Source organism: Prunus persica, chromosome G6 (genome assembly GCF_000346465.2).
Source record: "Prunus persica cultivar Lovell chromosome G6, Prunus_persica_NCBIv2, whole genome shotgun sequence".
In the NCBI taxonomy this organism is placed as follows: Eukaryota; Viridiplantae; Streptophyta; class Magnoliopsida; order Rosales; family Rosaceae; genus Prunus; species Prunus persica.
Window position 1 is genome coordinate 7,413,260 of NC_034014.1, and position 15,321 is coordinate 7,428,580.

The 15,321-nt window shown below is 36.3% G+C and overlaps 2 protein-coding genes across 2 annotated transcripts; one reads left to right on the plus strand and one right to left on the minus strand.

Moving 5' to 3' along the window:
- Positions 5,181–7,625, plus strand: LOC18774455 (lysM domain receptor-like kinase 4). The gene has a single exon (XM_007206792.2). The coding sequence runs from the start codon at positions 5,544–5,546 to the stop codon at positions 7,389–7,391; it is 1,848 nt and encodes a 615-aa protein (XP_007206854.1). The 5' UTR covers positions 5,181–5,543; the 3' UTR covers positions 7,392–7,625.
- LOC18773769 (alpha carbonic anhydrase 7) lies at positions 8,176–10,193 on the minus strand. The gene is made up of 6 exons (XM_007206458.2): positions 10,092–10,193; positions 9,518–9,735; positions 9,175–9,384; positions 8,868–9,035; positions 8,724–8,777; positions 8,176–8,633 (listed from the first exon to the last, which is right to left on the minus strand). Exons 1-6 carry the CDS (start codon positions 10,180–10,182, stop codon positions 8,547–8,549), a joined length of 828 nt encoding a protein of 275 aa, XP_007206520.1. The 5' UTR covers positions 10,183–10,193; the 3' UTR covers positions 8,176–8,546.

Consider the following 15,321-nt stretch of genomic DNA (forward strand, 5'->3'; position numbering starts at 1 on the left):
ACTCCATCTATTTTAGCTATTGCCGTATCTTTTTTCAAAAATTGAATTAAACTAACTTAGGCATCAGAGGGCCTTTGGCCAACGTCCCCCAGATGTGGTCTAATTACTTCTATTTATTTTGCAAGAATCGAGGACGAGAGAGAAGGAAAATCAAAGATCGAGGAATCAACCTGCGAATATTCCATGTGTGGAATTTTGCACAAACAACCTTGATATTGTGATATGATTGAAAACATGATTTCCAAGCAAGTTACTTAAAGAAAGAATAAAGAAAAGATATTGAAAATTATGCCTAAATGAAATCCACTTCTAAAGGGATTCTGATTGACTTAAGATGAAAGAAAATCATGAAAACAAAATCATATTAAATTTAAAAAACGTTCCTATCATGTGTTCATGAGAACTTACTCTTGGATCAAATGTCTCAAATGTGTTAAGTCACAATTCTGTTATTTGGGAATGGCCAAGCTGTTTCAATCCTGCCATTTCTGGAAATTAGAGACAACAATTCACCTTCAACCCTACGACTAAATGACACTGCCAAACCTATATTAAGTTTTAAAAAATGCCAACACAATTTCATACTAACATTATGTGAATATCTTCAAAGAGTGTAAGTGTAAATAACGTCATTATTACCCATATTACTAATGGAACATTTATTATGAACTACCTCTCTAATTGGACACTTTATACGATTGGACTCCACCTTTATTAGAAATAGCATTATTTACTCTACAAGTTAGGATTTATCAGCAATTACCACAGAAGATGCCTTTCTTTTCATTGCGCATTTGTGCTTACAAGAATCCTACTCTATAAGAGCATTTCCAGCAGGGCTGGAAAAACTCGGGCTGGGGGGGGGGTTTGGGCAAAAAACAGAGTCCAGCAGCAAAAGTCCAGCCCGGGCGAGAGTGGGGGCCACCAAAACGGGCAGGCCCGAAGGTGAATTCGGCCCGAGCTCGGGCCCGAAGGCTGGGACAAAATAGCTGACGCCAGCATGGCGTCAGCCCTGAAATTTTGAATTTTTTTTTACCGTTTGCACGCGCCAACGTTAAAAAAAAATTCACATCAGCGCTACAGTGCCGCCAACGGCTCTTTGACGCGTGGCGGCCTCTGGTCGCTCCAATTGGAATTTTTTCTTCAATCCAACGGCAGCCAATTTTTCTGCCAAAAAGAATTGAAAAAAAATCGAATTTTTTTTAAAAAAATACACAAAAATTACAGAATTTTTTGTGTATAAATACCAACCAATACTCTTCACTTTTAACACCAACTCCTCATATATTTTCTTCTCCTTCTACTATTGTTCACTTTCTCCTCAAATTTTATTCACTTTCTATTCAATATTTTTTCACTTTGAAGTTGTAATTTTTTTTCTAGCATATTATGGGTTCTTCTAATGAAAATGGAGGGGCATGGAGCATGATGGAAGATGTTAGCTTGTGTGAGGCTTGGGTCCAAGTTAGTCATTGTCCCGTAATGGGCAATGAGATTAAATTTTCTCATATGTGGAAAAAAATTCATCAAGCATTTTGTGAAAGGGCAATTGGTTCTACACGTACAGAAATGGCATTATCTAGTAGGTGGAAAGTTCTTAATAAAGAGTTGGGGAAATGGAGAAATGCCTTAGCAAAAGCGATTGACAACCATCGAAGTGGAGAAAATCTTAGCAATGAGGTAAATTATTTGTCATTTTTCTTCTATTAATTTCTATGTCATATTAATTTTTATTTAAATATTTCTTGCAATTTATATATTTTGTTAATATGTCTCTAGTTTTTTTTAATACATGTTGCATTTTTTTATTATTTCTTTAATTTCCATTTTTTTTTTTACATGTTGCATTGCCAATATTTTAAAAATTCTCTTGCATTTTCATTTCATTTTTTTTTATAGATTATACAAGCACAAATGTGGTTTGGTGCTACTGGCCAAGGGAAAAAAAGTTTCAACCATACCCATTGTTGGGAGGTGGTAAAGACTTGTAAGAGATTCCAAATTATTCCAACCGGTCCGACGGTAGTCTTGAACGAGACTCCACTTCGTGAGACTCCGGCATCGGATTCACCTATGGATTCCCCGATGAATCTAGACTCACCAATTGAAAATGAGCCAAGGCCTATTGGGAGGAAGGCGGCGAAGGCGAAGAGAGGGAGTAATTCTAGCAAGAATGCATCTCAATTTTTGGAGGAACTTTCAAAGCACCAAGCCATGAGAATTGAAATGGACTTGAAACAACAAGAGCACGATATGGCTATTCAAGTAGAATATGCAAAAGAAATGGAGTATGTATGCAAAGAAAGGGAGTATGTACGCGAACAAAACATTGAAAAAAAAGATCGGGAAACCATGGCCATGGATACAAGCCATATGTCCCCTGAAACAAAACAATATTGGAAGCTAGAACGAAGGGATGTTATGAGACGAAGACTTTTTCGTGACGATGGACCTAGCAACACGGATTGGTTAAATGATGGAAACCATTAAAATAGTTTGTTTGCCTTTCATGTCTTAGTTTACTTGCCTTTGATTTCATTGTATTTTTTGTTTTCTTTAATTCATGTACCTTTGATTTCATTGTAATTTTTGTTTTCTTTAATTCATGTACCTTTCATTTCATTGTATTTTTTGTTTTGTTTAATTCATGTATTTTATTTTATTATTAGTTGTATTGCTTTTCTTTTAGTCAATAAAGAAAATATTCAACAAAAATCCTTTTTATTCAAAACATTCCATACATAAAAAACAAACCACAACCAAAGCATAAAAAATAAACAACCCACAACCAAAGCATAAAACATAAACAACCCACAACCAAAGCATAAAAAATAAACAACCCACAACCAAAGCATAAAACATAAACAACCCACTCACAACAAAAAATAAACAACATACAACATAAACATAATAAAATAAAAACAACTTCTTCACTTCACTTTATTCACCTTCATTTCCTTCATTGCCTTTCACCGCCCATAAATGCTCCATCAAGTCAACTTGACGGTGTTCATGAATATACGACGATTGCATCTCCGTGTAGCGATCAATCATACGAGGCATGAAACTACCGTCTCTAACCAACGGTTCATGCTGCACTGCTTCTCCATTTGGCCCCACTGGTTTTTCATAAATTCGTGTTAGGGCCGTGTCCATGGGATTTGGTTCATACACGTCATCAGCATCGTAATCATATTCATCTTCCACAATCATGTTATGGAGGATGATACAAGTCATCATTATACTCCTAAGCACCTCCTCGTCAAATAGACGTGCCGCGCCCCTGATAATAGCCCACCGAGCTTGAAGGATACCAAAGCACCTCTCAACATCTTTTCTGTACCCCTCTTGATAGCGAGCAAAAAATGTTTCCTTATGGGATCGGGGATGTGGAATTGTTTTCACAAATGTTGTCCACCTCGGGTATATGCCATCAGCTAGATAATACCCGGTCTGGTAGATGGTATTGTCAATTTCATATGTGATATTTGGGGCTTCACCTCTCAAAACATCATTGAACACCGGGGATTGACCTAGGACATTCAAATCGTTTTGAGATCCGGCAACTCCGAAGAAGGCGTGCCAAACCCATGTATCAAAACCAGCAACTGCTTCCAGGATGATACTTTTCTGCCCTTTTCTATTTCCGTAGTCCCCTTGCCAAGCAGTTGGACAATTTTTCCACTGCCAGTGCATGCAGTCAATGCTACCAATCATGCCAGGGAATCCTCGAGACTCAGCTTTTTGGAGAAGCCTTTGCAGGTCCCTGGGCGTAGGTCTGCGGAGGTAGTCTCTGGTGTACAGAGTTTCCACTGCATCACAAAATCGCACCAAGCTCTCCAAAATAGTGGACTTCCCCATCCGAGCAATCTCATCCACCTGATCAGCAGATGACCCATACGCCAACATTCGTATCACAGCTGTGAACTTCTGCTCTGGAAGAAGTCCCAAATTTCCAGCACAATTTCTCTTTTGAACAAAATATTCATCATAATTGCAAATATCATGCATGATTTTATTGAACAAATGGGGTTGCATTCTATATCTCCCTCGAAAATGAACATCAGAGTACAGAGATTGTGGGATAAAATAATCTTCCATAAGATTCTTACCCCGGGAATGTCTATGTCTGTCCACATTTGGGCGACGGCCTTCTCGTGAACCACGGCGAGCCTGCTTTTCTTCCTCCAGCAAAGCAACTGCTATGCCAAGTTGCTCATCTAGTTCTCTCTGCGCCCTTTTGCTTGCAACTCGTCTACGCATTCTTTCTCTAGTTTCTCGCTCTTGCTTCTCCAAAACCTCTTCCATGTCTGCCATTGAGAATGGAGAATGGAGAATGAAATCTAAAATTTGAGAAATTGAAATGTAGAGAAGAACTGGTGTGGGAGGTATGAGCTGAACCTCTGATTTTATAGAAAAATGTACACAGATAGATATGACACGCGGTGCAATCTTAGAGGGTGAAAATCTTATCTGAAATTTGAAATTCAAATGAAATTTCAAATTTCAAATTTATCTGAAATTTGAATTCCGAAATGTATCTGAAATTTGACATTTTGAATTTATCTGAAATTTGAATTTTGAAATGTATCTGAAATTTGAAATTTATCTGAAATTTATCTGAAATTTGAAACCGAAAATCTTATCCGATATGAATAGTATTGACACGTAGGAACCCAAAAATCTTATCCGAAAATATTATCCAAATTAATTGTTTAAGTAAACAAAATTGTGAAGAAAACAAAAAAATGAATACTAATTGCCATGGCAAGCCCCAACTGCTGGAAACACATTTTGCTGGAGGGGGTTAGGGCAGCCACTATTCACGTGAATAGTGTCTGCCCTAGGGCTAATCTTGTCATGGCAAGAGTCAACTGGTGGAAGTACTCTAATAAGAGGGTCAAACTTAACTACAAAAAAGTTGGCCCACAAGAATTCTCCACTTGAGAATTAACACCATGTACGCCAATTATATACCAAAAAGGGAAAGTATTTTCTTCAGCATACCACTCGACTCATTCACGTTCAAAACTGCTTCTTTAATTCTTTTTAATTATGTTATACAAGCGATTTTGGGAGATGAGGGAGGGGAGGGAATCAAACTTAGGACCTCAAATTTAAGAGTAAATACTCATTACAACTTTATAAATCCCTTGCAATCTGCTTCTAAATTTAAAAAAGAAAGAAAAAATAAGAAATAGATTTCAAAATGCAAAGGATGACTATAGAAACAAGTCATAGAGGATCTTGATTGCAAAAAACACATAGAAACAAGTCAAACTGTACCAATACTATAATCTGTTCCCATATGGCAATTGCGATTATAGCCGGCCATTTATGGCACTTTGTGGTTGCTTATTCCTTAATTTAAAGTTGACTATACTTTTGACCCTGCATATTGGCCGGACCTGGAAATATTAAAATGAAATATCTATCTTTCATTGCTAGCTCTCCGATCAGCAACTAACTAATTTAGCACTATCTCATCTAAACCAAATCATTCTTCCTCTCATTTTCTTTTTGATATCGGGAAAAAAAAAACCATGATTTATCTCTGCTTTTTCATCTTGGTTTGCCTAAATTTAAGCTATGCTCAGCAATATTATGATCCAACTGAGTGTGCTTCTGATGCCAGCTATTCAGGCTCAAGATACATTTGCAATATGTTCCAAAATTCTTGCAGAACATTCTTGGTCTACCGAGCCAACCCGCATTTTCGGACTGTTTCGAATATCTCAGAGTTGTTTCAGATGGACTCTGATGCCCTGCTTGGGCTCAACAATCTTACTTCTCCTTCTGAGGCACTCAGAGCAGGTAGGGAGGTTCTTATTCCCATTGACTGTTCTTGCTCAGGTCAATATTTTCAGGCAAGTTTCAGCTACATGGTTTCCGAAAACACATCATACTCCGAGATAGCTTGTGGTGTTTTCGAAGGCTTGCTCAAGTCCTTTACATTTCGTGAGGAAAACTTGTCCCAAGAAAACAAGCTTAAGGTTGGTACTAAACTTCTTTTGCCTCTAAGATGTGCTTGTCCTGATAAGTTAGCTAGCAGTAGTGGAGTGAAGTACCTTGTGACATACCCTTTTGTAGAAGGCGACAGACCAATCATATTGAGCCAGAAGTTTGGCATCTCTCCTGAAGATTTATGGGCCGTTAATCATTTAGGACCAAGCCAAACTGTATTTCCAAAAACAACTGTTTTAGTTCCCTTGAGAGCACCTCCAGTCTTAAACTTCAATATCCTAGATTCTCCACCTCCAGCTCCTGATTTTCTTCCAACAAATCCTGTGGAAAAAACAGTTAAAAACACAAAAGTGAAGAAATTGTATATAGCAGGGTCTGTTGTTGGGTTTTCTCTGCTACTTGCAGCATTAATTGCATTTATAATTTTGTATAGAAGGGCCTTAAAGAAATGGAAGAGTGAGAAGCTCCAGTCCTTTACTGCTTTGAGCTCTCCAATTTCATGTTCAACAGTCAGAAGCCCTATTAAATCCGGTCAAACGGGCAGAAGCTCTCCAATTTCATCATGTTTATCTCCGGATATTCTTGCTGGATTGAAGTATTCTTTGTTCAACTATAGCTTAGAAGAACTCAGGAGAGCAACAAGGGATTTCAATGAAGAAAACAAGATTGGTTCTCTGGTCTATAGGGGATTGATAAATAATGTTGAAGTGATGATCAAGCAGATGCGGTTTGAAGAGACCAGCCATGTTATTGATGTACATTCAAAAATCAACCACATCAACATCTTGAACTTAGAGGCTGTTTCTTATGGAGAAAATCACTTGGCTTGGTCTTATCTGGTGTTTGAGTATCCAAGCAATGGCTGCTTGAGGGACTGCTTGTCTAGTCCATCTATTACTCCTCTCAAGTGGCATCGACGAACACAAATAGCTTTCGATATTGCTACAGGACTTCACTATTTACACTGTTGTACTTTCCCTTCATGTGCACACCTAGACATAAATACTAGAAACATTTTTGTGACAGAAAATTGGAGGGCAAAACTTTCGAATATTGGAACTATCTCTGCGTTTGGATCTTCCGAAGGAAATGACAAAGGATGGGTTGCACCAGAGTACCTTCTGCATGGCTCAGCTTCTGAGAAGGTGGATATTTTTGCATTTGGAGTTGTTTTGCTTGAGCTCATCTCAGCAAGAGAGGACATTGATGGAAAGTTTTTCAAAGAGTCCATCAAATTTTTGGGAGGAGGTGCTAGCGAAGGTGGTTTCCTCGAACAACTTAGGAGCTTCATGGATCCGCAGCTGGAGGACTATCCTCTTGCAGAGGCTTTATGCTTGGCTGTTTTAGCAAAGGCCTGTGTGGAGGATGACCCTCTCCATCGGCCGTCCATCGATGATATCATGAAAGTCCTTGCCAGAATGGTCTGATCAGAAGTTGATTGATAACGAAGAACCAGATTGGTCACCGATTATGGAAGAACACTTGTCCACTGAACTGTAATGGTGTAAAACCTGTGGTTGTTAAAGTTGGATCATAAATGATTCCATGCCCTCCTTTGTACATATTGTTTATGTCTCTAATATCAGGTTCTTTATGTAATGTATGAACGTCCTTTGCTTTGTATTCATGGACCTTAATATTATTAGAAAGAAACAGTTAAATCATGCAGTTGAAAGGAATTGGATAACTTGAAAAAGAAGGGTTAGAGCATGAACCATGATCCCCATGATTCGAAAATAAGCCACTCATTATTTTAAAGTTATTTTTCTTCATTATTACCCTCTTAAATTATTGTTCATGTTTTAGTTTATTACATCAGTTCTTAGATAAGAGACAAGCATGCATCCAAGGGTATGTAATTGGAAGATATGGCTGGTTAGATTCCATTTGGTCACTGCTCACATCACATGTTGTCTGAAGAGACTTATTTAATACATTTTCATTTTCTGGTGACGCCAAGAACTTGTTGCTTCCACTTGTTTGGTATATACTTCCCTTAATTCTAATGTTTTATGGACCACCTAGAGTACTAGAAGCTTTTCAGCCTAATAATTATTTTCCCTCATAAAAACGAAGAGTAATGGAAGGCGCAAGGCTCTTTAAATTCTCCGACGTGGGATTCACACTCTCAACACGGCCACCATTTGATAATTTGTGTCAACCTTGCTGCAAGTGGATATGATATCACTCGTTGTTCAATATTTTTGATCTAATCCTCTAAAATCTGATAAGATGAGCTTTATATGATGCTGCTCTTCCCTCCACCCTTGTGTTTTCTACTTAATTCTCCTCATCTTTCTGCCTTCCACTTTCTCTAAGTGGGATTTTGATTATTGCTTGAACAGTTATGCTCGGAAGTTAATATGAATTATTTATATGTAACAAAAAGGAAAAGTAATTTAACATGGTCCAAGCTTCCCCCACCAAAAAAACTAAAACTTGGAGAAGAAATGGAAAAATGGTGTACAAAAGAAACATAGCTAGAGGAACCCTAGTGATCATAAGTTGCTTATTTAAACCAGACCCTGCATATCTCCTCCAGGTTGGTGATATATACTTGAGACATAGAACTCTAGCTAGATTCAATTCTCTTCCTCTACTGTGGGTTTATAAAGTTGCACGACTCGCCTGTTTCTCGGTTGAACTGGTCTTGCATTAGTGTCTGACCCCTGCAAGATCTTTCACATTAGTACACAGAAAGTATCGAATTATCAATGCATATATATTTTGCACATTAAAAGATTTAGGATTGAACTTACATCATGAACAGCTACACGGAGCAATTTGACCTGTTCACTTGAGACACTCCTCACCTGATGATTCAAATAAGATTCAGATAAAAAAATTTGTCACTAGAAAATGTATGATGTTTTGGTTAGGGAAGCAGAGGAAAGGAAACTAACCTTTTCAACAATTGTCCAGATAACATCTTGTGTGCAAGGAGGAATCGTAAGAGAGCCAATATATCTGTAATACTTTATACTGCCTGCTTTTATTTGCTTTGGATCAACCATACCAACCACTTTCTGCTTTTCACAGGTTCCAGAGATGTCTGCTAAATAATCCATTATCTAAACACAAAGACAGAATTAAGCACGTCAAACATGAGAGAGATAAATAAAACTATATAATTTCGACTACATGAGAGATGTGGTCAACAATGTAGTCAATAAATGTGGTAAATGTAGCATCACTCAAGAGATTAATTACCGAAGTCAAAAACGGATCGGGCTCTCCAATCTTATACAGGATTCCAGTCACGGCGTTCTTTCCAGTTGGGCTCTGATGAACCAGATGCACCTCTAAATCAAAGCTCTTGTCATTGACGGTGTGTTCAGAAGGTGAGTGCCAGTGGCATTGTTTGAGCTGATACAGAGTTCCATTTATTCGTATAAATCCTGCATCAGCTTCCCACTTCAACTGCAGCCACAAATTGTTCAAACATATGATGATTAATATTTGGTAAAAGTACTTTTTCCTTAGGGACTTCAAGGAAAATTAAACTTCACCAAACCCAATTTAAGTGCACCTTTAGCTCTCTCTTTTATCTTACCATAATATCATGGCCCCTATTCTCAAGAGTTGCATTACGAGGCCTGTAGCTACCCTGAAGTCTCCCCAAATCTGACACTACTTCAACTCTATCATCTAACAGATCGATCGGAGACTGCATCGATCCCTTGTTACACATGCTCCATTCTTGGCGAATCTTTCCCCATCGAGCTGGCCCCTTCTCACTGTCATCTTCATAATTAAACTCCCTCTCATCTTCTGCACCATCAAGAATATTAACAAAGATGAGAAGCAATGGACTAATAACAAAATTCCATAGCAGCACTACCAGTGGCCAACTTTATAAAGCAAGCAAACCATAAGTTAAGCTAGGTCTCAGCCAACTTACTACCACAATTATATGCATGTGTGTGTATATATATACATATAAAACAAGAAAAGTTGAAATTCCTTTGTGCACAAATGGCTGAGAGCCAAGGGCCATAATGACATGTTTGTTTCAGAAAATGCATAACCTACCCAAAAGAGAGATTAATAATGAAACTGTTTTGGGCACATTCTGTATTTCTAAATAGTTAAAATAATAATCAACATGAAGTTATTAATGCCCTTACCAACTTCGTCAGATGTTGCTTGGCATGAAAGCAACAAAACAAGGACAATGAGGAAACTGCAAACCAAGATTAGTGTGGCAAACTTCTCCATTTTTGTGCTGCACTGAGAGCTTATCGGGGAATAGGTTTAGTTGCTTACATATATACATATATATAGCCTATAGGCATCAGCCTGAAGTATGCAAACAGAAAAACAAGTCTTCCACGATCAAGAGACTTTCAAACAAATTTTCTTCTTGGACTTCATATTTTCTCTGGTGGAGATCTGATTTGAAAGAAATTGTAGACAGAAGTTACAAGTCAATACACAATTTTTAATGAACTAAATTAAAATATATACCATTTAGAAGATGACCCTAACGGTGCTCTTTTTCTTGTTTCATGTCTTAAATTTTCTACAAGGTAGACTCCATCTGATTTACGTCGTTGGTGACGATTCTTGAGATAATTATTAGAGTTTTGATTTTATATATTGAGTAGATCTATGAGTCATGCATTTGAACAGGTAGCAATAGACTATAGTCTTGGAGGTTGGTTAAACATGTGGGTTTAATAGTTGGGTGGTTGGTGGTTTGAAGGTGATGTACGAGGTTCTACCTATAGTCTGTTTGTGATTTGCTTGTTTTTTATTGAGAAATTATAATTCAGCCAAAAAAATCATTAACCACAAAAAATCAATACAAATTAACTATAAAGGGCCATTACAATAACGGAGCTGTCTAACATCAAAATTAAGACAATTTGGTGCGCCTCCACTAACAATCATGCCGGATCGAAGAAATTCTGGTATAGGCATCCCAACTATTATGGCCAGTTTGGTATTGCTGTGCTGTAAAAATAATCGCTGTCAGATTTGCTGTAAGAGAAATCAGCTATGAGAGAAAGCAGTTTGGCGTTTGGTAAACTTTTTGTTAAAAGTGTTGTTGGTACTGATTCCTCGTATAATCAGAAAATGATTGTCGTATAATCATTAAACACGGCGCCTCTTCAAAACTGATTCCTACATAATCAGAAAATGAAAGCATCTCATTAGCTGCTTTCCCTTATAGTTTTCTCTCACAACAATTTTTAACAATAAGTGATTTTTTTCATAGTTTACCAAACGGACTGGGCTTCCCAAAATTATTAAAAAATCACTTATCACCCAAAATAAGCAATGCCAAACTGGCACTAAGATTGCAAACTCATAATAATAATAAATAATCAAAAAAAATTTAATTAAAAATTGAAATAATAATAATAATAAACACACAAAAATAAATAAATGAACTAGGTCTCTCACCTTGCCTCTCCTTCCCCCTCCACCTCATGAAAAAGAGGGTCTCGCACATGAAACCTCATCATTTAATTGATTCTCTAACGTTCACGCTAATGATGGAGCCACAGTGTAAAAATTTATAAATATAGGGCACTTAATTGTTAAAATTGAGAGTATACAAGATTAAACATGCCTTACGAGTACAACTGCAGAGTACCAAATTGAAATTAACCCTACAAAATATAAACATACTCCACAATTTCCACAAATTTAAATTCACAAAACATACAGAAACTATATATTGATTTTTCAAAATAAACTTACGATGTAACGATGGAACATGACATAATAGTCTAGATGATCAATGTAGACAATTCATGCACGTATACGGTTTGTGATAGTAAATTAGTGCATACAAATCTGATATACACCATTATGCATATATAAACTCTATTCATATTAAACTAATAGTTACTCACCAACTAGTTTAGTAGTGCTTCTCTTTCCAAAATTTGAAGAGATCCAAGTTCAAATCTCTTTCCCTTTTAATAAAAATAAATAAACAAACTAATCTTTCATATTTGACTATTTTATTTCTAAAATAGCTATGTAGACCAGTTCGTAAATTAACTATTAGTTGAATTATAGAGTCAAATTCTGAACCATCCATGGCCGCCAGAAGGTCAAAGGGAACTTCAACTCCGATTCTCCCATGTGATGTGAGCTCGCTGTTGCATTGTATCAGCATTGAAAACGATTCCACTTTGGAATGGAAGTCGTATTCCGACATATATAATGTATTGGTGGGAACTAATTTCAGAGAGGTGATCGAATTACAGTGACGACATTGGGAGAATTGAAATCATGGTGGCCAAAATCATTTTCGATCCTAATTAACACTAGTGACCAAATATTTATTTTCCTCTTATAAAAATAAAGAGAAATGAAAGAAAGAAAGTACTTGCCAATCGCCCATGCTCGGGTGAACCCAAAAATAAATATGAACCACACCAAATCTTTTAAAAAGAACCATTGGGCACCTAATCCTGCGTTTCGACAAAGAAATTTAAAACACAAAATGAAATTTAAAGTTTTTCTTTATAGGTGAATAATTTATAAATGAGTGTGGTTGGTAGAAGTGTTATAGTAGTGGTGGTGGTGGAGGTGATGCTAGTGGGGGTGATTTTGGTGGTGGTCTGCATGGTAAGGTGGTGAAACTGAGGTGACAAATGTTATGAGCTCCAAATTCTATGTTTTTTTTTAATCTATATCTATAAAGCAAAAGGCAGAGAATGGTGAAACATTCAAAATACCAGAAAATGCCCTTGGTTAATGCAAACATTAAGAATTGAAATTATTAATTAAATGAGGATAATATGGTAAATTCACAATTTTTCGTATTAAAAAAATTAAAATTTAAAGAAAATTCAGATAATGGGTCCTATTTTTATGGAACACAAATATCCATTATCTTTTTTAATTTTAAAATAAATTTAAATTTTTTTTAAAAAAAACCTCTCGCATGCGCGGAAGCGCGTGCAGAGAGGCTAGTATTCAAATAAAATTGAAACTTTTTTCTTTTTTTCATTTTTTTTTCAGGCGATATGCCTAATTTATTCAACAAAGAAAATATATATTATAATTAAGTTTACTCACGTGCCATTCGATTTCATAACATAAATATACTTTGAGCATGTCATTGGTCATCTTGATTGTGAGAAAATGCAAGCTTAATGCCGGTGTAAATCCTGTGAAAGAGTCGACACATTTGAAATTATTTTATGTGTTTTAATTTGTTTTTCCTACTAAAACAATGCTCTAGTTAATTCGATTCGATGATCTTGACACAATTGTAGTTGGTGCACGTACGTAATAGCCGCCTGACCATTGACCCTCCAAAGTGGGGGTAAGATGTGTACTTTCATGATTTATAATACTTGACCATTCGTTATTCAAAAACAAAGAATGAGTTTTGTTCTTCTAATTTTGCTTTGCTCTTTGAATTTGTTGTTTTTTTTGGTCGAATTTGAATTTGTTGTTTAGTTCTCTTGGATTTCCTAGTGTATCATGTGGGATGCAAAAATATTATAATTAGCAAAAGGATATAGACAAATCATTCTTACCATCTCTTTGACCTGTCCCGATTGCAACTTGTGTATTTTTGTAGGGCTTTGCACAAAAGGGAGCTAAGTTTTCCACTCTTTTTTTGTCCATTTACATCCTGTGTATGTTATAGTAAAAAATATTAAAAAATAAAAGGGATTGAAAGTGGACAAAAAGGGGAGTGAGAAAATCAACACCCTATACAAAAATCCTTATAGAGTCTATTTGGAGAGAAAAACCCAAAACTAGCAATTTGTCATTTTCTAATTGATTTTTAGAGAATTTGAACACACTAATAACCAATTAGAAAATGACAAATGACTAGTTTTAGGTTTTTCTCTCCAAATAGACTCTATATGGGTTTTGTATTATAAGTAATTAATTGCGATAATAAGATGTCACTTGTGCTTAAATATATAGAGTTTTTTTTTTTGGGCTAAAGACCTAAGGCAAATCCTTTTCAAGAGTTTGTTTTTAAATGTGAAAAGAAGCAATACGTGGTGTAGTTTTCATATGCTCTAGTCTAATATTATTGTTACTTTGATTATATTTTGCATTGTGTTCGGAAAGAAACAACAAGAAATCATGGAATATTAAGGAAAACTTCAGGTGGATCGTGTTATGAGCTTCCCTAGTCTCAACCAACCCCAAATCAAACCTTCACACATTGAATTTTGTGGGAACTTTGACTTCTTGTTTGACAAATGATTTTTATTTTTATATTTTTCACTGTCGAACACAAATGTTGACAATAACCACTTGACATTTTACATTGAATATATGTTGTGTGCAATAAAAATAGAGTTAATTACAATTTAGTATGATGTAGTTAAGGGGTTATTTGTTACACAGTTTTGGTTTGGACTAAATTTAGTACCATGTTTGTTTCATCTAATCCTAGTTTTAGAGGGAATTGCTAATACCGGTCCCACCAAAAACATCTCCTTAGGAGGGGACTACTAAACTTAAGATTGGGCATTCAAACTGGTAATTCGGTCAAACCGCCCAAACCAAACCGATGGTTTGGGTTGGTTTGGTATTTTTTCAATATTTTTTTGGTCATTGGTTTGAACCCAAACTAAACCGAAATATATGGTTCGATGTACGATTTACAATATTCAAAATTACAGTTTAACCAAACCAGACTGATGGTATTAAAAAATAATTTATTATTATAAACATAAAGAAGTAAAATAATAATAAAAAGCTGGCTTTTGTTTTTGGGCATACCAACACACATGCCTAACTGAATTTTTTTTAAAACCCCCACCACACACATGCATGTTGTCTTCTCTCTATTTTTACTTTTTTTTTTCTTCTTACGTCTTTCTTCACTCCCTCTCCCCGTCTCCCTCTTCTTCTTTTTTCCTTCTTCTTCTTCTCCATCTCTCCCTCTTTTTTTTCTTCTTCTCCTCTCCATCGCTTTTATTTCTTCTCTCTCTCTCTCTCTCTCTCTCTCTCTCTCTCTCTCTCTCTCTCTCTCTCTCTCTCTCTCTCTCAGAAAACCAAAAAATCCAAACCTGACAGGACCCAACCCGAATTCCTCGGAACTCAGGACGAACCTGCGGAAATTTCGACATCACACCGATGCCGGGTCCACTTACTAAAACTATAGCCTCTTTTCCCAAAAAGAAATAGGGGCACGAGGCTTTCTTTCGAAATTTTGACAGAGTCTCCCCTGTAAATTGGACTTTTCCCAGATTTCAACTTGTTAAAAACACAAAGAATATATCCCAACAGGTAACATACACAAGGTAGTAACATGTAATTTACATAATAGGCCTCCAGCCTTCAAATAATTTGAAATAGAACCTCCAGCAATACTCTTAAGTCAATTAGTACTCTAAACAATACAAATAATGAATTCAA